The sequence below is a fragment of the Sebastes umbrosus genome, chromosome 14 (genome assembly GCF_015220745.1).
Source record: "Sebastes umbrosus isolate fSebUmb1 chromosome 14, fSebUmb1.pri, whole genome shotgun sequence".
NCBI lineage: Eukaryota > Metazoa > Chordata > Actinopteri > Perciformes > Sebastidae > Sebastes > Sebastes umbrosus.
Window position 1 is genome coordinate 14,101,291 of NC_051282.1, and position 24,383 is coordinate 14,125,673.

Consider the following 24,383-nt stretch of genomic DNA (forward strand, 5'->3'; position numbering starts at 1 on the left):
TAATTAGACGTTTAACATGTCTTCAGTAAATATCTTTGACCATAGATATAAATGGAGGAACATTTTATGACCTCTTTAAAACTTCAATTTAGCAATGTAGTAAGCACAGTGACCTCCACAACATGAGGTCAGACCCAATCAGGACGCATGTAGCCAAAACTGTGATCAGTTTGTGATGTAATGTGTTGAACTTTTACGTGGGCTCTGTGAACTGGAAACCTCCCCTTTAATGGTAAAAACGGTCACTCTTCTATTTCTGGATCTGCTCTGGTCATCCCGCTGCCTGTCGCTCCCCCTCCCTCTCTCCTCCTGTTGCCGAGCATCCACATCTGCTGGGCTCGCTCTGCTCTCACGCTTCTCCCTTTGATATACAGTAAAGAAGTGGGTGGGTCCAGAAGTAAGAAAATTACATTAATTTTTCCCTCTGTTGACAATGGTCTGTTTTTAGATTGACTGATTTGAGAAACAGACAGGAGTACCAGCACGGGAGCAAAGCAATATAGTGCTGTGGACGGGGGCCAGCAGCAAAACGTATTTTAGACACCTAAAGAAAAGCTCATCTAAAAAAAAACAATATATAAGTACCTCATACGACCCCACTTCAAAACACCCAAACTGTACCTTTAAGAAGGCAATAAGCGTATTTCCCAAAATATGAAGCTATTCTTTTTGATGCAGTTGCTGTGGATGTTATGTTCTTTATAGTAACAGCTGCTGAGACTGGGTACTGCAGTACATAGTATTTGATATTTCTTGATGTTTGTCTCTATTCCTTTTTTCACTTTCGTCCTCTGTTACAAGTTCTGAATGCGTCAGTCTAATTAGCCCACATACACCCTCTGCTTCCTGGTTCCACTTCCTGTTTGCTCCTCTGGTCGTCCATCCCTTCATCAGATATGTCTGACTCTTGTTCTCATTACCTCACCACAGCTTGTCGGTGGCAGATTTAATGAATGAAAGTCTAATAACCATTGTCTTTTTTACAAGCTGCTTCTCCTCTGCCAGCGTTCTCTCCTTCCATCCGCCGCACCCTCCCTCTTTATTTATTTTGTCATCCCCCTCTCCACCTGCCCTGTGGCACCCCTCCATTTGTCCAGTGAGGTCATCCCTCTGTTCTCCCTAATCCTGCGAGGTGCTCATCTTTCTGCCTCCGCTAAATCCGCCTGTGGCCCCCTGCCCTGACCACAAACGCACACACACACACACACACACACACACACAGTGCCCCCCCACATCTCTGTATATAACTCCCTCTGTCTGTACAATAGCCACTCTGTCTGACTCTGTCCCTCTGTCTGTCTCTTGTGTCTGGTGATACGACACCTTCATACAGGTATGTCTGTCAGTCTGTCCTTTATTAATATGTCCTCTCTTGGTCTTGTTTATAGTAGAGTAAGATTAATGATTACATACGAGATATGATTAGATACGATTTTTCTATTAATTTCATCATCCATCACAGTGGACACTTTGTTGCAAGTTATCAGTTTTGTCAGTAATTTAAAAACTCTTCCTCGCTCCGGCATGAGACACGGTGGTAGAATTTCTTTAAAAAAAACAACAACTCTATAGCCATGAAATAATAATAATAATGATAATAATAATAAGAAGAATGTTCATTAATTGTCTATTATAAACATTACATGTGTGCTGAGATTGTTTTTGTGATTGCATTATTTGTCGGTACTCTGCTTCTCAGCAGCAATCTCAAATTTGGGGTGTCTTAGCATCCCTGAATGCACCGCGGTGGAAGAATTTCTTTAAAAAAAAAAAGAAAAACTATAGCAATGAAAGATTAAAAAATAATTAATTAGTAAATTAATTAGCTATTATCTATCTCAAGCAAGTTAATTTAATACTTTTCTTAAATGAATGGAAATCAATGGCTACCTTGAACATGATCAATCTAAAAATCTATTTATGGTCCTTTAGTATCATTTTTGTCACTGAAATCCCTTACCAATTCCATTCTTGAAAACACTTCAAATCAGTACAATGTCAAAACAATAAGCTGTATTTAACCAGTTTGTGTGTTGAGAAAAATAGACCTCAGTTAAAATGCCTTTGCACCCAAATTACAAAAAAACAAAAAAACATATTTTCTGACTTACTCCTAGAGTTTTCTAGCCACAGCAAGATTTTTTGCCTAATGTTCTCAGGTTTTTAGATATCTGCTTCTGAAACTTTTACCGCTACACCAACACAACGGAGGTGAATGGAATTTAATTTGTGTTAAAAGGCAACTTGTCTCTCTGGAAACAATGTCTATGTTGCCATGAATAATCCACAAAACTCACTGGCAACAGTTTTTATATCGTGCTCTTTGGATTACCCAGAATAAACTGGACAGTGTTTCTGAAAAGACGCATTGTTGGTGATTTTTTCAAATCACATTTTTCTCTGCTTTGAACAGCACAACATATTCCATTCACCTCCATTTTATGTGAACAGCAGCAGAGATCTATTGATGGATGTTGCCAAAACGGCTGCAAATAAAACCAGCAATAGTCTGAATGAGCTCATATTACAAGGAGTAAGTGACAAAACATGTTGGGAATTTTTAAATGTATTAATTTATTTTTTTTAGTTTAAGTGAACCATCCCTTTAATACTTAAGCGTATGTTTTAATTTCATAAGTTAATATTTATTTTTTTTTAAATCACCTTTTTAAAGTTCTAAATAGGCTTTATTTGTTGCATACAATGGATAAACGAGATACAATGTAAAAACATCTGCACTTGCAAGTGTTGATAGACACCTCTTGCATATATCTGCATCTACATTTCTATACCCGTGTATCTGTGTTAGCATGGCAGGCACTCAGACTGACATGTATAAACAACACAGCATATTTATTATGTAGGCATATTATATTAGGGCTGTCAATCGATTAAAATATTTAATCACAATTAATCACATGATGGTCCATAGTTAATCGCAAATCAATTTTTTATCTGTTCAAAATTTATCTTAAAGGGAGATTTGTCAAGTATTTAATACTCTTATCAGCATGGGAGTGGACAAATATGCTTGCTTTATGCAAATTATATATATTTATTATTGAAAATCAATTAACAACACAAAACAATGACAAATATTGTCCAGAAACCCTCACAGGTACTGCATTTAGCATAAAAAATATATGCTCAAATCATAACATGGCAAACTGCAGCCCAACAGACAACAACAGCTGTCAGTGTGTCAGTGTGCTGACTTGACTATGACTTGCCCCAAACTGCATGTGATTATCATAAAGTGGGCATGTCTGTAAAGGGGAGACTCGTGGGTACCCATAGAAACCATTTTTATTCACATATCTTGAGGTCAGAGGTCAAGGGACCCCTTTGAAAATGGCCATGCCAGTTTTTCCTCGCCAAAATTAGTCTAAGTTTGTAGTGTTATTTAGCTTCCTTCGCAACAAGCTAGTATGACATGGTTGGTACTAACTAGTTTCACATGATGCCAGTATATCTTCTTTAAAACTGAGCCCGCTACAACCCTAAAAATCGCAAGTTGCGTTAATGCGTTAAAGAAATTAGTGGCGTTAAAACAAATTTGCAGTTAACACGTTATTATCACGTTAACTTTGACAGCTATAATTTATATGTAGGCTACTGGAGTCCAGTAGCTGGGCGAGGGTTTAGATCTGTGGCCCAGACACAGGATGAGGTCTAACACTGTACTAACAAGGTCACCACTTGGCCACTTGTGCCAAACTATGTCCATATTTTTAGTTCTAAAAGCCCTCATAGAGCATTCAGCAAATGGTCGAAATTAGCACCACCTCAGCACTGTTAACTAGTTTGCATTTCCTTCTTTAGAGCTAGCCGTCAGAGGTCTGACAGCTAATTAGGCTTTCGTGAGTACGTGTGTGCATGTGTAACCTACCACCCTTCACATTGCTCCTTTGCCTCTGTGGTCACTGCCAACCACATTCACAAATGCTAACAGCCTGATGTCAGGCTAGCTAACTTTAGCACTCAGGGGATAGTAGAGGGTAATAAACAGGTGTCGGCACACACTACGATAATACTGTTTGTAGTGTGTGTGTAGAACATTTAGAGTGGCCATGAGGTCATTGTCAAGTTCCCTGTTTGTTGTCTGGTTCCAAAAAAATGATTTAGAAATGACTGCATGTTATTTTCATCCCGGCTCTAGCCCTTTTGGTGCCCTAGGCAAAATTCGGATTTGGAGCTCGCCATCGCCGGCGGTGCCGCTCTTTTCATAGATAACTGTATTTATTATAATTTAGACAAACAATTGGTCCCTGATATTTTTGGCTTAAAAGTGTTACAGGGGGGAAAGTGTATTTCTTTCTTTCTTTCTTTCTTTCTTTCTTTCTTTCTTTCTTTCTTTCTTTCTTTCTTTCTTTATTTGTTCATTTGTTACCTCAATGCAGAAAAAGAGGAAGCGCGCCCACCGGCATTTCATTTTTTAGAGGGCAACCAGCGCTCCCCAGAAGGTGGCACCCTAGGTGACCGCCTATATGGCCTATGCCTTAAGCCGGCCCTGACTTGTACCAATAAAAAGCATCATAAAGCTTTCGGCAAAAGGTCAAAATTAGCGACACCTTAGCACTGTTAGCTAGCTTGCATTTCCTTCCTTAGAGCTAGCCGTCAAAGCTCTGAGAGCTAATAAGGCTTTCATGAGTACTGTATATGTGTATGTGTGTGTGTATAACCTACCACCCTTCACATTGTTCCTTTCACTGCCAACCACATTCACAAATGCCAAAAGCCTGAGGTCAGGCTAGCTAACTTTAGCACTCCAGGGAGTAATAAACAGGTGTCTGCATACACTAATGTCGTCTGTGCAGTTTGTGACGTGTCTATGCAGGACATTTACAGTGGCTATAGTTCAGGTCAGAGTCAAGTTCCCTGTTTGTCATCTGGATAGAAAAGAAAATCTATTTGGAAATGACTCGGCATGTTATTTTCATCAGGCCACACCTTTAAAAACATGCTGAGTCATTTCTAAATCGATTTTATATCAAGCAATATAGTGTCTATTTTCCCTATTGTTTTTCTAAGTGATAAAAAGACATTACACAACTTAAAACCAATTCTGACTAACACTTTCCAATACACCCCTCCCCCACCACCACCACAACACACATTGCCCTTGACTAAAATTAACCCTACTAATGCCTGAGCCTTTTGTCCGATGGAACTTGACTCCTCTCCCAAATCCTCTGGTTTGCTCATCCCCCGGTCTCCCCCTCTTTTTCTCCATTTAGCTCCAAACAGGCAGTTTCCGACTGTCCCGACAGAGATATTGAAATGTGAACCTCTCATTCATCCATCCGTCATTCCTCCCCTCTGTGCGTCTCTCGATCCATCATGTACTTATTCATAGGTCTTACCTTCGCATACCTGTTAAGTAAGGCCTTCTCTCTTCATTTAAAATTACACTGAAGAGCCGTTGAGCAAGGCACTAAACTCCAAGTGATTCTTATGATAAACTTTCCCATTTGTGTCCCTAAGTGTATTGCTCTGCTGTTAGTATATATCAAATAGATATAATAAGATACATATTTAATATCAAAATCATACTATTTTCTTTCTTGAAGAAGCAGTCCAACATTTTGGGATAGAAAACATTTTTTTTTTGTTATTTTGCTGCGAGTTAGATGAGAAGATCACATACCACCACTTTCACATATTTGTACAAAAAAATAAAAGCCTAGCCTGGCCCTGTCCAGAGATAATAAAATCCACCTACCAGCTCCTATGAAGCTCTCTAATCAACACATCATCTTGTTTGTTTCAACCTGCAGTAACTGTTTTTTTGGCCACTTGTGGAAACAAATTGTGAACAGAATACTGATATAACTATTAAGTTGCGAACTTGTTAGCAAACACTTGCTTATTTACTAGGGCTGTCAATTGATTCAAATATTTAATCGCGATTAATCGCATGATTGTCCATAGTTGCAAATTTATCGCACATTTTTTTATCTGTTCAAAATGTACCTTAAAGGGAGATTTGCCAAGTATTTAATACTCTTATCAACATGGGAGTCGGCAAATATGTTTGCTTTATGCAAATGTATGTATATATTTAATTTTGGAAATCGATTAACAACACAAAACAATGACAAACATTGTCCAGAAACCCTCACAGGTACTGCATTTAGTATAAAGAATATGCTCAAATCATAACATGGCAAACTGCAGCCCAACAGGCAACAACAGCTGTCAGTGTGTCAGTGTGCTGACTTGACTATGACTTGCCCCAAACTGCATGTTATTATCATAAAGTGGGCATGTCTGTAAAGGGGAGACTTGTGGGTACCCATAGAACCCATTTTCATTCACATATCTTGAGGTCAGAGGTCAAAGGACCCCTTTGAACATGCCAGTTTTTCCTCGCCAAAATTTTGCATAAGTTTGGAACGTTATTTAGCCTCCTTCACGACAATCTAATATGATATGGTATACCACTGAATTTATACATTATACCATTGAATTCCGTAGGTTTTCTAGTGATGCCAGTATCTTCACTCTAGCTTCAAAACTGAGCCTGTTACAACCTCAAAATCATAAGTTGTGTTAATGTGTTAAAGAAATTAGTGGGGTTATAACAAATTTGTGTTAACGCGTTATTATCACGTTAACTTTGACAGCCCTATTATTTACACATCCAGCCGGATGCCGTTACGGAGCAACATTATCATTTATTTTGAGTTGTGTTTCTGTCCACCTGATGAATGTAAGCCACTCTCCTTTAGCTCTGGTTTTGGTCTCCACCATGAGGGAAATATCTGGCTCTTTAGCTGCTAAATGCTCCATATGTTCACCAGCTAGTCGTTAGCTGTTTCTGCTGGCCGTTTGGTGCTGAGCAGGTACGGCAGGTTTATCAGAGCTCTTTTTTTTAATGATGAAAATAGCTTCCTGCTATAGTCAAAAACAACGCTGTGAGAGTGAACCAAAACAGTTGCGAGCAGCTTAATAATGAGTTCAATCTCACTATAAAGCTCTGATAAGCTGAGGGAAGCTGCAGATTCAGGTGATAATTCTCTCGGTCCATCACTCCCTCTCACATTGTCATTTGATACATTTGTATTATAAAAATATTGATTAGCTGCTCTAATCCATAGAAAAACAGAAGCAAAAAAACTATTTGTGCTTTATTGGGGGTTATGAGCCAAACTATTTCTTACTTTCTGGAGCATGTTGGACAGAGCCTAGCTGAGCCTAACCCGTTTCCAGTCTTTATGCTAAACTAAGCTGGCCAGCTGCTGCTGACTGTATCTCTTTATTAAAGTGGTATCAATCTTCTCATTTAACTCTCAGCAATAAAGAGAATAAGTGTATTTCCCAAAATGTCAAAATATCTCTTTAAGATTCTAATCTCCTGTTTTTTGCTGAACCATCCGGTAAACCATGTTGAAATTGAATTTAAAAACTGGGAAGGCTTCAACTGGTTGCTATAGACCTCGCTCTGTATAAACGGAAACAGAGAGAGGATTAATAACAGCGCATGGAAGATTGGAGCCTTATTGGTATGCAGTTGAAAGGACTGCTGTTGGGTCTGGCACGGCAATGGGCACGTCAACAGATAGGGCAGAGCTTTTGACGACAGTTACCACCTCAAAGAATTCAAGCGCACAGTGACAGGGCAACTATAAATCCTTCCTGATGACAGAGAAATAGAGAGAGCGGAGGAGAAGATGGGAGGGCATGAGGGAAATGGGGATGTCTGATTAAGTTTCTGTTTGTTTGAAATCAGATTTGAACAGAAACAGCCTCTTGAAACAACTGTTTCGCTGTTTGAGATTTTGAATAATGTCATAATGTCTAACACAGTGCACGTAATGGAGTGAAAGTGACCTTTGAGCTGTGTCAAAGCACTCAAGCCAAACTGATGACAGATTCCCTTTAGTCGCTCGTCAGTTGCTCAGTGATTATGTCAAACTGTGAAACCACTTGTTAGGATGGAGATGTTAAAGCAGCAGTAGGCAAGATTAGAGCAAGTATGATTAAAACAAGTTATTTTTATAAAACACTATATTCTGACCAGAGGAAAACAACCAATCAGAGCCGAGCTGGAGCCTTGCCGTCTCTGAGCAGCTGTCAATCACTCGCAAACTACGATCAAACGGTCAAACTAGGCAGCGCTGATGAAATATGAATCAATACTCTGTTACTGTAATGCCTATTTCTCGCCTCAAATGTTTTCAGAAACATCTTGTAGTGTACTGTTTAGCTGTAAAATGAGAAAGTTTGTGACCCGGCAGCCATGTTGAGATCAGTTGAGGAAATACCAAGCACCGCCCAACAGCCTGAGCAAACTTTCTCATTTTACAGCAGTACACTACAAGATGTTTCTGAAAAACATTTGAGGCGAGAAATAGGCATTACAGTAAGAGAATATGAATTCATATTTGATCAGCAGAGATTGCGAGTGATTGAATGAACAGCCAATAGGAACGCTCTCTCTCTGAAATGACCTGTGATTGGCCAAAGTCTCCCGTCACGGTTAGATTTGTTAAAGCCTGAAAACAGAGCCAGACGAGGTGCAGAAGTCTAGTTTTCTCTCAGAACACTTGAATTACAATATGCTGAAAGGTTATTATGCAATGATACCAAAAACATTCAGCCTACTGCAGTTTTAAGTTTCAGTACACTTGTTATGAATGCCAGTTATTTTTTGGAATGAGTAGTTACAGATTCTTTCAACACTAATATACAGTGTTTTTCTAAGTAAATAATCTCATCTTATTTGTCAGAAAAAAAGGACAGGGAGAGAGGGTGAGTGAGGACAAAAGGGGAGAGAGAAAAGGGGCGGAAACTAGAAAGTGAGAGAAACTTTATCTCCCCTGGTCTTTCTGCGTTTAACAGTTGTGACATTCTCACCTGTTGACGCTCCATCAATCTCCCCGCGTCTCCCTGCCAGGAAGGTGTCACTCTGCACACACCCACTGTGTGCTTCTGTCTGTGCGTGGCTTTATGTCAGGACAATGGCAGCTCAGAGGGACAATTTATAGCCAAAACCATGTCAGTGTGCATTGTGTCTCTCGCTGCTTGTGTGTTTTTCTATCACCAAAGTGATTAATCACAGGAGAACATAGGGACTTTGGCCACCTGTGATTTAGCAATGATGACTACCTCATGTACTTATGCACAGCCAAGCCTGCATTTATGTCACTGCTCAGTATTTTAGAAACACCTCGTATGGTATGAAATATTCTTAATCTAGAAACCCAGTGTCTTTTTTATAATAATTTATAATGTTACTAAACACCCCTATTACGTTGTAGTCTGTAAAACTACAACTTCAAGGCAACTTCTTAGATACAGAGTAGCCTAAAGCAACATAACAAAAAAAACCTACCTTAAAATAACCCCAAAAAGTGCCCCTACCGGAAGGAGATCAACACCCGTCATACCTGAATGTAATGGTCACAGTTTGGTTAGGTTTAGGCAACATAACTACTTGGATAGGTTTAGGAAAAGGTTTTGGTTTTGATTAAAACAAATAAGTTTGTTACATAACTTTTACGTGATGTAAGTTAAGTACGTTACGTAAGTTAACTTTCAGACGCAAGTTAAAATAAGTCAGCATGAACTTTTGGTTACACATAGGACATAAATGGCAGACTCCTGAATGAAAGTCCTTTGTTTGTTTGACCCATCCATCCACCCACCGGGACCTCCTCCCTGCACAGACTTTATTGCTCTTCATAATCATGGATGTATTAAGAGAACTGGATACAGCATTGGAGGCGGGGCCCTGTTCATTCCAATGAACGTTGCTCAGTGGCGCCTGATGCCATAATGGCTCGACTTCCTGGAAAAGTACCTGGATCTTCCGTCGACCATCCGCATCCAGTAGCGTCCGCTCGGTCACATGACTCGGTCAAGGGGTCCCAACATCATGCTGTCGTCACGGCTTGCTAACTCCGCCTCCCAGCCTTCGCTCCAGCCTCGGTCTGAGTCTCATTCACAGGAAGGGAAGGGAAATAACTCTGGATTCAGTTATTAATGCGTTTTACAACTTTTAGGACCTAATGATTTAAATAAGGACTATTAGAGTGTTCATACTGGGGAGTTGAGTTACGTAAAAAAATATCTGCTGAGTGACAGACGTCTCTTTCCCAATATTTTTGGGCCCAATGGCATCACGTGACGGACACGGAAGTTGAAGTACTGCCGTTTTGCCACTACAAAAATTGGCATCAACGACCAGCGCTCTTCCTGGAGGCTTGTTCATAATACGTCACCTGACTTCCTCCTTTCCTGTCATAAATGCTACGGCCACTAGAGGTCACTGCCTAATAACAAACGTAAATATGTTGGTTGGTAGGTTACTTGTACTTCAGATGGTTCTTTCTACTGACTCATTCATGATCTTCTTGATTTGTAATTTTTTTCTCTTAATTGCAGCCATGTCAGATGTAGAAGAGGAGTACGAGTGAGTAGAGCAGCATCCATCAGTTGTCTGTTTCAGTGTGAATGCATCCCTGTGATGTTCACTGATAAATATGTTTCTCTGTTCCTTTTCCTCATCTCTCTAGGGAGCAGGGTGAGTTCAGTATCCATATTTGTCACACATTTTGTGTCTTGCGCAAACACAATGAACAACATCAATGAAGCTTTTTATGAGACATGAAATTATATTCATTTCTCTGGGTCTCCTTTCTTTCAGAGGCCGAAGAGGAGCAGGAGCCCGAGCCCGAGCTCCAGGAGGAGCCGGCAGAGGAGGATGGAGGAGGTAAGGTCAGGAAGACTCCCAGAATGCAAAGCAGACGAACAGGACAGCTGCCTGTCGTATAGCAAGTCTGGAGATAAAAACTGGTTTGGTCAAATGTGTTGAATACAAAAAATGTAAACATTAAAAAGGTTGCGATTATGACAAAATGTCTTACAAGAGATACATGTCTGAAGAACAGCCAAGCAATTGTTCCATCTCTTCTTCTTTATACTGTGTTATGATTATGTATTAACTCTGACCTATCATCTTGCCCTCTATCCTGCTTTCCCATTGGCTGACACCATGCTGGTTCGGACCATCAGAGCAGTACCAAGGTACGGTGACAGCATGCCCATCATCACTCACACTTTTAGACACCATTTGACACCATTTATTAGTGATCGGCAAAGCAGCTCTTTTCAGCGTAATGAATCACTAGAATCACTTCAGTTAAAAGATTCGTTCAAAAGATTTGTTCACCGACTCGTTTATTTAGAACTAGGGATGGTGGAGACCAAAACAAAGCTAAAAGGAGAGTGAATTCTGAACTTACATGTATGACGTGACCAGAAACACATCTCCAGCCAAATGCTATAGCTTTGTGTCTGCTGTGTAAATGTATGAGATTATAGAATGCTTCCTGCCCCTTTTCCATTTAGCTTTACATTTTCAGTGGAATAAATTGGCTTCAGGTCTTAAAGATATCAGAAAGTTACAGCTGTCTTGGCTAACTTTTGGAGTTTGCCTAATGTAAAGTGACCAGTCCAAGATGATAGCAATAACATACTGGTATGCAACTTCTGTTTTTGAACATGTTTCACCTTTAAAACAATTATTCATTTCTACAGCTGCAACCATTGTATGTGTTCTGACATTCGTAATTATACCCATGCACATACCAGATGCAAGTTTTAGTTCTACAAAAAGTCCTCGGAGGACTTAAACCTTGTCACTATGTTTTAAAGCACACATTAGGGCAAAATATATCTACAGATAGTTGACTGGCAATGGTTTTCTATGCATTCATGACCATTAGGCATATGGTCTTGGAAGGTGTGCCAGATGGCTAGATTGTGATTCTTTGGCCCCCGCCCATTAAGGTTTAACTCAACCAATGAGATTAATTCTACCTCAGAGAAATGTTTATATCAGTAAAACTGTATATTTCTGCTATTTCCACATCAGCATGTACACAATTATCCATATGTGCATTATGTAGTAATGAATGTTCACAGAATGTTCCACAAAACTACATTTCCCTACAGCCACAGAGGGTGCTACATATAGAGCTCAACAGTGCAGTTCTGGAAGTGAAAATCGCCATTCATATTCTGAGTCGAGGATTTTGATTATTAGCCATAATGTCGGAACCATCCAAGGTAGACCTACCATGAGCTACGAGATTGTGAAAAAATGGTATGCGCCTGTAGAAGCCCCAAGTCTGCATGATATCAACCTTGTTATAGGAAGGACATGTCTTATTCACAATGTCATGGAGAAGTACTACACCACCCACAACTACATACTCGTCAACCAAGTCTCATTGGAAGGCGTATAAATACCACGACATTACACGGACATTCCGTGTGTCATGACTACCCATTTCAGCGTTTTTACATTTTATTTGTAGGCCACGCAAATGTCCGCAATTAGGTTTAGGCAAGAAAACCACTAACTTAGGTTCAGGCAAGAAAACCACTTAGTAAGGGTAAGGGAAACGTCATGGTTGGGCTTAAAAAAAGTAATTAAACAAGTACGGAAACAACTACGGAAAACACGTCACTAACTTAACATACAAAACAACCACCGGTCAACACAGTCGTGGACATGGGTCTCCTGGTTAAACATCCGGTGTTTGTTGGGCCCATCCACCTGCCCACCACAAGTGGTCTTCTCTTCACATTTTATACTACGTCACTAACTCCTACCGTAGCATTTATACGCAGATGCTTTTACATTACAGCCAGTACCGGATACAAGGCGTACAAAAGACACAGAAATCACAAAAGGCGTACTTATTGCACACTAAACGCCTTGCGCATTATCGTGGCATTTATACGCCTTTTTGTGTGAACAGGCTGCTCCATGGTCTGCCCCTGGATTTCAAGCTGGGCCAACATGGTGGCTCGTTTGGAAACGTTCTCTTAAATTATGAAAATAGATATAAACACCAAAATGTGTTTGTGGTGAGAAATAAGCCATTTAGTTGCTGATTCTGTCTCCATTTTAAATCAACAACGGTTAATTTAAACGTTTTTCAGAAATTTCCGGAGGCGTCAAGTTGCCATTTGCCTTTGCTTTTTTTCCTTTTACCACTTTTTTTTGCTTTGAATCAAATGTTTTATGGTCACTTTTTATCTCGTAGTTGGCTGGCTTGGTTCCATGCTTAAAACTCTATCAGGATTTTCTGAAATGTCAATGGAGTTAATGGATGGGAAAGTCACTTCTGGAACCGGAGCCGTTCAAAAAGTGGGCGGTCACTGTTGAGCTCTATTAGCGCCAGTGAATGGTGTGGCTCTCAATGCATGATGGGAAATGACAGTTTTAAAGCAATAGTTAAGGATTGTGGGAAATACGCTTACTACCCTACTCTTAGCAAAATGTGAATCAGCATATTTTCCAAAATGTCCAACTATTTCTTTAAGCTTGCTGCCTGTGCAGTATCAGATATTAACTTGGGACTTCTTTCAATCATTCCACACCTCTTCCCTCCTTATCTCCTCATGTTCTCCCCCCCTATCTTTGATTTGTCACTTTGTTTTTCCTTTCCCTTTTTTTATTTTTGCCTCTTGATCTCCTGGTGTCCTCTTTCCTTCCTTTGGTTCTTTACATCTTCATGTCTTATACTTCTGTATGTATTTCATTCATCTCTTGACTCTCTTTGCTGCCTTCCATCTTTCCCACTTTTTTCCTACATTTTCACTTGTTTTTCGTTCCATTCTTCCTTCCGTACTCCTGTTCCTCATCCCATCCTTTCTTCCTTGCTCCCTCTCCCTGACCTTTTCTATTCCTTTACTTTCCTCATGTGTACTTTCCACCCATCATTAATGACTCCTTTGTTGCTCCATGTGTTATTTTTGTTACCCTCCTCCCATCTTTCATTCTGTCTTCATGTGGCTGGTCCGTCAGAACAAGAAGCCCCGGAGGAAGGTGAGAAATAGTAGACGTGTGGTTCCCTAAAGGGGTTAAAGTCTCGACTTTCCCCTCAAGCTCAGCACCACAATTCAGACTACTTTTACCTCAAATTACTTATCTAACATATCGAAATTATCTACAGCCTTTGGACTTGAGCTTTTCCCTATGGAGAAATTTGGTCGTTTTTAGAGAACATTTAAGATTGTCCTAATAGATCAAAATTTCTCCGAATAAAATGTTTCATGGTTACGATTAATTCCGTATCTGGTTGGCTTGGTCCCATTCTTTAAACTCTTTATATAAGGATTTTCTGAAACGTCAATGTAGTAAATTAATGGGAAATTTACTTTCAGAACGGGAACTGTTCAAAAAGTAGGCGGTCACTGTTGAACTCTATCAGTTCCAGTGTGGCTCTCAATGCATGATGAGAAATGATAGTTTTAAAGCAATAGTTAAACATTGTGGGAAATACGCTTATTTACTATCTGGCAGAGGGATGAGAAGATTGATACCACTCTCATGTATTAAAGGTATAGTGTGTAGGATTTAGTGGCATCTAGCAGTGAGGTTTCAGATTGCAACCAGCTGAATATCCCTCCGCTCACCCCTACCTTTCCAAGTGTGTCAAAGAACTACGGTGGCTTTCAGGTAACATAAAAACACGAAAAACCCTCTCTAGAGTCAAACTAGTTTGTCCTTTCTGGGCCTCTGTAGATACATGGAGGTGGAACATTGCGGACTCCATGAAGAGGACCCGCTTCATAGATCTGAAGAACTCATTCTAAGCTAGCAAAAACACAGCAAATCTTAGTGTCAGGTGATTATACACTAATTAAAACATATTAATAAATATTATATTCCATTTCTACCAATCGATTCCCCTAAATCCTACATACAGGACCTTTAATGGTAAATGTGAAGCTACAGCCAGCAGCTGGTAGACGGATTTTGTAACCTTTGGACAGAGCCAGGCTAGCTGTTTCCCTCTGTTTCCAGTCTTTGTGCTAAGCTAAGCTAACCGGCTGCTGGCAGTCGCTTCATATTCGTTGTACGAAGAGTGGTATTGATATGGTCATCCTACTTCCCAAATGTCCAACTATTTCTTTAAGCTTTCTGCTTGTGCAGTATCAGATATTAACTCGGGACTTCTTTCAATCATTCCACACCTCTTCCCTCCTTATCTCCTCATGTTCTCCCCCACTATCTTTGATTTGTCACTTTGTTTTTCCTTTCCTTTTTCATTTTTGCCTCTTGATCTCCTGGTGTCTGGATTTCCTCTTTCCTTCCTTTGGTTCTTTACGTCTTCATGTCTTATACTTCATTCACCTCTTGACTCTCTTTGCTACCTTCCATCTTTCCCACTTTTTTTCCCCTACATTTTTACATGTACATATACCTGTTTTTCCTTGCTTCCTTCCTTACTCTCGTTCCTCATCCCATCCTTCCTTTCTCGCTCCCTAACCTTTCCTATTCCCTTGCTTTCCTCATGTGTACTTTCCACCCATCATTAATGACTCCTTTGTCGCTCCATGTGTTATTTTTGTTACCCTCCTCCCATCTTTCATTCTGTCTTCATGTGGCTGGTCCGTCAGATCAAGAAGCCCCGGAGGAAGGTGAGAAATAGTAGACGTGTGGTTCCCTAAAGGGGTTAAAGTCCCGATTTCTCCTCTAAATCAGACTTCTTCTTATTTTGTTTTCATCTCAAATTACTTATCTAACATTTAAAAATTTTCTACAGCCATTGGATTTTTTCAGAAACCATTTAAGATTGTCCTAATAGATGTGGTCAAAATTACACTGTGTAAAAGTCCAATGTAACCCTGGATTGGTCAAGAAAGTGTTTGTCATATAAAAATGATATCCTTGCACTTTTATTTTATTATAACTAATAAAAAAACTGCTCAATTGCCTCAGTCCCATGCTTGCTTGCTGTGCTTTCAGTCACATTAATAACTTTGTTAACAACTTTCAGATTTTCAAATCGTCTTTCCACATGTTTTGGGGGGAAAAAAATATATATTCACTCATATAATCATTATTTTTGCTTGTCTTTATCTCTTTGTTAACAGAGGAGGAGCGCCCCAAACCCAAGTATGTTCACATTATTGTATTATGTTTGGTTGCAGTGGTTCTTTTTTCAAAAATGTCACATTCCCTCAATCTTATTTAGATCTTTTCGAACACTCTCAAAACTGTCATGTTCTGCTCCCTTTTTGTCTTTAGACCTCTGGCACCTCAACTTGCCCCTCCAAAGATTCCTGAGGGGGAGCGGGTGGACTTTGATGTAAGTTGTGAAAAGGGGATCAAACCAGATCAGTTTAATTTTCTTCCTTTTTTGACTTTGCAGCTGCATCATAAATCAAATGGGAACAATGGCTGTCAGTGTTGTAGCTTGAGAAAAGTCAGCTCAGTTAACTTGAACAAACTTGTTCGGCTGACTTGTCTGGTTCCGCTCATATCATTGTGGCAGAACAGATAGTGATGTATGCAGGGTATCTTTCTGCTCTAAGGGCAAATTCGTACATAATTCGTATACTTGAACCCCTTTTTTTTCTGTCTGCCACTTGGTCATATCAAAAAATACCACAGAAATTATCATCACTATGTCGATGACACACACATATTCCAGTAACAGCCAATGACCACTTACAGGTGGTGAAACTAATCAACTTCTTGTCAGAAGATTGGATGTGTAACAGCATCCTGCATCTGGATACTTAGAGGACTGAAATGCTGCTTGTTGGTCCAGCCATGCAAAGAACAGTTTCATGGAGGTTTTTGCATTTTGTCAGAGCCATTCATTCAAGAAATCAAGAGTAGTTTTTGATCCCTATCTTCCTGTAGAGCCCCATATCAAGAATTTTTCCAAACTTTTCTTCATTTGGTCCAATAAGCAGCTGTCAGAGTCCTTACAAGATCGAAGAAGTTTAATCATAGACAACTTTAGCTGTTTTCGAAATCCTCCTTCTGACTTGCAATGCTTTAAATGGATTGGCTTCTTCCTACATCTCCAGTCTTATTACTCCTTACGGCGCATTTCCACCAGATCAGGTGACGGAGGGCGTCTCAACGCTTTCATTTCTTATGGAAAGCAGGAGAAGCAGTCGCCCAGTGCATGGTGGGAGTGTTGCAGCGACTTAGTGAGGGTCTCATTTGCATAAAGTTGAAAAATCTCAACTTTATGCAACTGAGCCTGTCCAGCATGATGCGTCCGGCTCACGAAACTTGAACCAAGCTGTCAAACTAGGCGATCTAGTCCTCAAATTTAACGAGATTCAGCAGTGGCATTGCCTATTTATCGCTTAAAATGTTTTCAGAAGTAGATTTGGTTGGATTGTTTAGACGGAATAACAGAAAGTTTACAAGCAGGCCGCCACGTTGTTTCCTGTTTGAAACAGCAAGCAGAAAACCAGGGACCAATCAGGTGCATTCCACGATCGGGTACGTCTCCGTTTGAATGGCCAGTTGAGTGGAGCAGCTCGTCCCCCTAGTGTCCTTGCCGAACCTGGTGGACATGTACCGTACTTCATCATATCTTTATGCTCCCTTGATGCTGGTTATTTAACTGTTCCTAGGTTTAATACAAAGTTCACTGGAGTACTGTAGACTTCATCAACTTAGCATCCTTCTGACAAAAAAGACGCAGCTTCACAGCCACATTGACTTCTATAGAGATGACCATGTGGAAATAACACATAACACCTTTTTCCACCAGGACATCCACAGAAAGCGTATGGAGAAGGACTTACTGGAGCTGCATACTCTGATTGACGTCCACTTTGATCAGAGGAAGAAGGATGAGGAAGAACTCATCGGCCTCAAGGACCGAATTGTAAGTTCACTTAAGGGCCCTTTCACACCTACCTCGTTTGGTCCGGCCTTTCAGACTTTTCAGTGTGATCCGAACCAAAATTACAGTTATGAAACCACCAGAGGTACCCCACCTTTTTGGTTTGTCCTCCCTTACAGTGTATAGTCTGGGCTCCTTGTTGTCATGTTGCAGCTGTCTATGAGTTATTAGCAGTTCCACCAAAGACACATTTCCACTCTAGACTTCTTATGTCTTATGGTTTCTTTTAAGTAACTGTTCAACACCCCAAAACGTCCAATGTTTTACAGAAAAGTAAAAAAATTAAAAAAAAAAAAAAAGAACACAAATGTGTATTGCAGAAAATCTTCTTCTTTACTACCCCAATAGTCATCTCACAACCCCTCAGATTTTTTTCTTACCCTTTGGAGGGGGCCCTAGGTAGGGGATAATAATGTCATCTATAATAATATATCAGTCACAGTGCCATACTTTTTACACTTTAAAAGTGCATTTTAATGATGATACTATTGTACTTTTAAGTTGACTATTAAATGCAGGACCTTTACTTGTAATGGAGTATTTCTACGTTGTTGTATTGGTACCTTGACTTAAGTAAAGGATCTGAATACTTCTTCCACCACTGTTGCACAGTATGAATGTGAGGGATGGATGTTGCTATATAATGAAAACGCTTTTGGCAGTTATCTTTGAATGAGTTAAAAAAATAAGTAGATACAAGATTAAAGTCCCCTCTGTAATATGATTTCATGTATTTTTCATATTTAATAAATGGCACTAAAACGTTTTACGGCTTCTTTGCTTTACTTTCCATCAGGAGAATCGTCGGTCAGAGAGAGCTGAGATCCAGAGGGTGAGAGCGGAGAAGGAGAAGGACAGACAGAACAGGATTACGGTAACAAACCACTGTTTATTTGTAAAATGTATAAAAAGCTGTTCAATACAACACAGCATAAAATCTCCCCTTCAGGGCCACAACAATACAATTTGACCCTGTAAACATGTTTTTTTTGTAAATATGTTTTATTGATTTTCAAAGATTTTTATCCCACAAAAATAATAGATACATAACATGTATAAATCAAACAAAATAGATGTCATTCATCAGATCTGTTTACAGAGTTAAGTCCAAATTCCCTTCCCTATCCCCCTCCCTACCCACCCACCCATCCATAGGGTCACACGTTACAGAATACATTTAGTTGCATGAAGGAAAGATAAACAATAAAAAAAAGAAAGGCGAGAAAAATAATTAGGACAATAACTTATAAAGAGAGAAAAATAAATGAAAAAAAAAGAAGAGAAAAAGAGAAAAAATAAGTAAACATGTTTTTTCTTGCTCCTTCATCACTCCATCCTTCTTCGTCTGTCAGGAGGAACGTCACAGAAAAGAGGAAGAGGAAGCCAAGAGGAAGGCTGATGATGATCTCAAGAAGAAGAAAGTGCTGTCTGGCATTGGAGCGAACTTTGGAGGCTTTCTGGCCAAGGTCTGCTGTTACTCTCAATAGAGATTATGATAACAGCGATGATGAAGAGATGATGATGATGATACAGAGGTTGACTGTGGACTGTGTGTGTTCTGTCCCAGGCAGAGACGAGGAGGGGCAAGCGTCTGACAGGCAGAGAGATCAAGAAGAAGACTCTGGGTGAGCGACGGGAGCCGCTAGATATCGACAACATGAGGGAGGATGCGCTCAAGTGAGTTTCCTCCAATTGTATTGTCAAAAACATTAGAGAACCTATTTTGCTTTATGTTATATCGTTTTTTGTACATTTAAACGGTCTGAAAAGTTGCAGAGCCGAAAGTCCACACCAAGGAGTTACTCTCCCCCACAGAAACATTGCTCCTGACCTGCCTGAAACGCTTTGCTTGAAGTGCCGCCTTTTCTTCCGTAACGTGGTGATGTCACCAAGTAACACATTTGCATAGCACCTGCCTAGCGGCTAGTTTGGTACGCCGTCAAACAAGGCTAGTTAGAGCGGAGCTGGAGCAGAGTCCAAAGAGTTTGGTTCGTTTGACCAATCACAACAGTGGGCCAGCTGACCAATCAGAGCAGACTGGGCTTTTTGGGAGAGAGGGGGGAGAGGTAGGGAGGAGATTGTGCACCTGAAAATGAGCACAATAGGTCCTCTTTAATGAAATAAGTGTCCAAATCCTTTAAGAATGTTGTCTTTGTGTTTCCAAGGCAACAGGCCCAGGAGATGTGGAACTGCATCTACCAGCTGGAGTCTGAGAAGTTTGAATATATGGAGTACATGAAGCACCAGAAATATGAGGTACTACTGCAGCAGCTTGTGACGGGCCCCAGTGCACGCTATTATGACAGGCCCCAAGTGCACGCTAGTTACTAGTTATGAAGCACACACACCATTAGGTGTATATATATTTTACCAACGATGCGTTGGATTTTGCTAGTTTTTCCTCGCCAAAATTTAGTGCTGTTTGTAGTGTTATTTAGCCTCCTTCCCAACAAGCTAGTAAGTATCAAACTTTTCAGCCATTTGGATTGTTTTGATAATACATGTCCTCCTAAACATCCAGATTATTGCTCAGTAGGTCATACATACACTGTAACAATAGAATGAGTACCCATTAGTTCAATAATAACTACAGTATAAGTTCTTTGTAAGATCCCGAATTGTTGCCCAATACTTACGTATATGTATTGGTAGTTACTGTACTGTACAAGATTACACCGTAACTCTAGAGTAATTATGCTGCATGTTGCCAAATCATTCCACAAAAATCTTGAAAACTGATTTACATTTTTTTTCAAGATGTTTTCTTGGAATGTGGAGATTTTATAGACTTAACAATTATATAAATATTCAAAAAGTGATCATGAAAATAATCAGTTGTAGCGACCTCTTTCACAATGATTTTAATTTCTCCCTGTTACCTCTAAATTCCTTTTGTTTGCCTCCTGCAGATCATCGTGCTGCTGAACAGAATCCAACATGCTCAGAAATTGTGAGTACTCACTTTTCTATAAAATATGATAAACTGCTGTTCTTCTGTTCTGACAATCCCCGTTACATCCTTTCTTACTTTCCTTCTCGTTCCTCCTCTCTCCCTCTTACAGCAAAAAGATTCATGGCAAAGGGAAGGTGGGCGGTCGCTGGAAGTAAAGGAGGGCAAAGAAGAAAACACATTGATAACAAAAAGTGGAGGCAGTATAGAAATAGAGGAATCACACATTTCCTCTCCATGGTCTTCTAGTGCCAGAGCCGCTCTGTAGGCCTTTTCTGTGTGTGTGAAATATATTGAATGTTTCTTGACAAGATGTATTGATAATAAAACAACACACACTCAGTTTGGAGTTGTTGTGTGGATCACAACCCCAAAATTGGTCACTGATCTGTTTTTAGTTGCAGTACAAAAATGTTTTTGAACAACACTAAAAACCCTAGCTTTAGAGGCCATGATACAAAGATTACCATTTAATACCACCTCTTTGTATAGCCTCTGAATAAGGCGTGTGTGTCTGAGCCAGACTTATTCAAAAGTACAGTGCTCTTCTCTTTGCTGGTGTTGTTGAGTTGCACCCCCAAAATGAACTCTGTGCTCTACGGTTGCACAACACCCATGATGAGAGGGAAAGTGGATATGAGGCTTGTATCGTTAGCGTGGGATTTCAGGTTTATCAGAGTTAATCTCACCTCATGAAACAAGTTGAGCGTACTCTGCCATCACAGTGCCAACGATATGAAAAGATAACAGAGAGTATGGAAGAATGAGCACGATGTGTAGATTGGAACGTGACCCGTGTCTTGCAGGTGGCTCTCTGTTGTGCAATATCAATAATAATGTGGCTATGCAGTTAATACCCAACTTAGCAACTCTACATAGTTTACAATATGATGAAGGTAATTGACCCAAGTATTAAAGTTGGGTTTTTAGTTCTACAAATGTAACTACCATCTAGGTGGGGGAAAGCTTAAAAAAGGGGGAAGCCATGAGTCCAGAAGTTTCAGTAGATGCACTGCCACATACACATTACATACCAGTAACCAAGTTGAGTAATGCCTGCAGTGCTGTCAATAACAGTCTAAAAATGCAGTAAAGAACTCCCTCAGGTGGGTAAACGCTGTTATTGCATCCTGATGAAACTGGAAACCCATTAGTTGGGGGATTTCACACCCTAAAAATCTTCTGGGTCAAAATTGGGTACTCATCACTTGCTAAATTCGATATTCACATCATTAATATAGCAGCAAACTATTATGTAAAGATATAGTGGAGTAATGTCTACCTGAGCAGAGAATGAAGTCACTCTCCCTCTGTGTGTGTTGTAATCAGTGGGCTACCTCCTGTCTGAAAAGTGAAGCCAATGCTGAAGTGCCTTAAACTTGCATTCTTTCTAATAGCCATTGATTGTATAGAAGTCTTTGAGTCTTGAGTTTATGGTCTCAATCGCTAGTTTCAAGTCTTTTTCAATACAGCATGATGCTCATTTAGTAAATTATGGTCCCATTTAGAGTCAAATAGACCATAAAAGAGGGTATGCTTTAGGGTGTGGCTAGTGTTTTTGTCTTACAACTTGAACCCTTTCACAGTGTGTTTTCAGTTCATGAAAGCTAATTGTAATATTTTGGTCGCCTCAAAATGTCTTAATCAGTTTGGTTGTATTTAGCTCCACCTTCTCATGGTACTACTGGTTGCAAAAAAACAAGACGGCGACGGCCAAAAACAAAGATGGCGACTGCCAAAATGTCGAACTCGAGGCTTCAAAATGGCAGTCCACAAACCAATGGGTGACTACATCCCCTTCTTATATGCGGATGCAAGTCTGATTGAATAGAAGTCAATGAGAAACATGACCCTACTTCTCACTTGATTTATTACCTCAGTAAACATTGTAAACATGAGTTTATCGTCTAAATCGCTAGTTTCAAGTCTTCTTCAACACAGCATGATGTTCATTTAGTAAATTATGGTCCCATTTAGAGTCAAATAGACCATAATACAATACAATACAATACAATACAATACAATAAAACTTAATTGTCCACCAGGGCGTGGCTAGTGTTTTTGTCTTACAACTTTAACCCTTTCACGGTGTGTTTTCAGTTCATGAAAGTTAATTATAACATTTTTGGTCGTCTAAAAACGTCTCATTCAGTGCTCGGTTTTACTTAGCTCCATCCTCTCCTGTCGCTTCTGACGGCCAAATACCAAGATAGTGACAGCCAAATACCAAGATGGTGACGGGCAAAATGCCGAACTCGAAACTTCAAAACCGTAGTCCACAAACCAATGGGTGACGTCACAGTGACTACGACCACTTCTTATTTAAAGTCTTACAGTCAGTCTTTAGGGTTCTGACCAAGTGTTGGTGTCATGTTTTATATTTCTATTGGGCTATTCACCTGTGATGTTTATTTTGAGTTTTTGTGTGTGTGTGTGTGTGTGTGTGTGTTGTTGTTTTTTACTTATTCACCAAAAACAATATGTATGGCTATTTTGACCCAGTTTAGTGTCATTTTCTTTAACTTCTACTAATTTGATTCATTTTGTAACCTTAAATGTCCACTGCTATACATTTTGTTTGAGAAATTTTCAAGGTAACTGAATTTCAAGAAACGTTTCAACGTTCATTTAAAATCAAGTCTACAAAAGGATCAACTGTGTAAAATAACTGACAAGAGAGTATACTTTCACTACTACTTTTTTACTTCATTGGAACTTTTTTTTTTTTTTTGATGTGCTTTCAGTTTGGTTTGGGGCACACAGACTGTTTTCCTTCTGTCTTCTTCTCTCCTGTCTGTGGTAATTATATTTCCTGTACGACCCCCCCCCACCTCCAACCCCCCCTTTAATTCCTGCCTCACATGTTTGGCTCTGGACTGCGTGAGACAAGGACTAAAGAGGACACACTGTTAATCCAGTCTTTCACTCACTGCATCAAATCAGGACACACACACACAGAGACACACAAACATGCACACTGACCTCACCGAGATCAAATTTATCAGTGAGCGCCACGTTGCCTTTGGAATGTGACGACCACAGTTTGTCCAGAAAAAGCCTCGACATTCATAAATGGATTATTGGGACAAATAGCAGCATTAATCACAGGGTGAAGGATTAGTTACCTTCAGAAAATTACAGTAAGCGATTCAGTTCTTCTGACTAACAATCCCTCTGATTGTATTAGAGGGTACAATCCCATTCTGAAGCATGATATATCATAATTATCTTATGGCTCAAATGGATTTTTGTAAAGACTGGCATCTTTAACCCTATATGATGTATTTAACTGATTCTACTGGTGTGTGTGTGTGTGTGTGTGTGTGTGTGTGTGTGTGTGTGTGTGTGTGTTTTCTCCTCGTGAACTCCAGATGAAAGGATATCATGTCAGCACATGAGGGTATTATAGTGTGTGTGTGCACATCTAAATCCATCCATCCGTCGTACCATCTGTCATTGTTTGGAAATGTTTTATTTATTCTGCTATTTATTTACAATCACATTGTAAGTATCGAAAGTGAAACCATAAACAGCTTTCCATTTTTTATGATATACAACACACATACACACAAACATCAATATGCGCACTCACCAGACACTCCAAGCAGCATCTCCACTCATTCAAACACAACCACAGAAGGAGCCACGATAATCAGTAAAAACATGTAACTAAGTACAATACATTTCACGGGAAAAAATCAAGTTTAGACTGTTTGAAAGACAAGCGTGTCATCAGGGTAAACAAGAATAAA

General features: G+C 39.8%; 1 protein-coding gene across 5 annotated transcripts; it reads left to right on the forward strand.

Moving 5' to 3' along the window:
• Positions 1–1,217: 1,217 nt before the first annotated feature.
• Positions 1,218–21,007, forward strand: tnnt1 (troponin T type 1 (skeletal, slow)). 5 transcript variants are annotated; one of them, XM_037793457.1, is made up of 17 exons: positions 1,305–1,333; positions 3,823–3,860; positions 10,390–10,417; positions 10,521–10,528; positions 10,652–10,717; positions 11,020–11,031; positions 13,826–13,846; positions 15,424–15,444; positions 15,901–15,922; positions 16,055–16,115; positions 17,547–17,663; positions 18,478–18,555; positions 19,034–19,147; positions 19,249–19,358; positions 19,847–19,937; positions 20,591–20,631; positions 20,744–21,007. In XM_037793457.1, the coding sequence occupies exons 3-17, from the start codon at positions 10,392–10,394 to the stop codon at positions 20,787–20,789; spliced, it is 834 nt and encodes a 277-aa protein (XP_037649385.1). In that variant the 5' UTR covers positions 1,305–1,333; positions 3,823–3,860; positions 10,390–10,391; the 3' UTR covers positions 20,790–21,007. The 5 variants fall into 5 exon arrangements, with proteins under 5 accessions (XP_037649384.1, XP_037649387.1, XP_037649386.1 ...); XM_037793456.1 differs by lacking the exon at positions 3,823–3,860 and having other exon boundaries at positions 1,218–1,333; XM_037793459.1 differs by lacking the exons at positions 3,823–3,860; positions 15,424–15,444 and having other exon boundaries at positions 1,218–1,333.
• Positions 21,008–24,383: the final 3,376 nt, after the last annotated feature.

What these genes read in the sequence shown, in the direction of transcription:
- tnnt1 (XM_037793456.1), top strand. Translation starts at nt 10,392, where the DNA reads ATGTCAGATGTAGAAGAGGAGTACGA. An exon ending in ACAAGAAGCCCCGGAGGAAG is followed by an intron (nt 13,847 to 15,423) that starts GTGAGAAATAGT and finishes CTGGTCCGTCAG; the next exon opens with ATCAAGAAGCCCCGGAGGAA. An exon ending in TCAAGAAGCCCCGGAGGAAG is followed by an intron (nt 15,445 to 15,900) that starts GTGAGAAATAGT and finishes CTTTGTTAACAG; the next exon opens with AGGAGGAGCGCCCCAAACCC.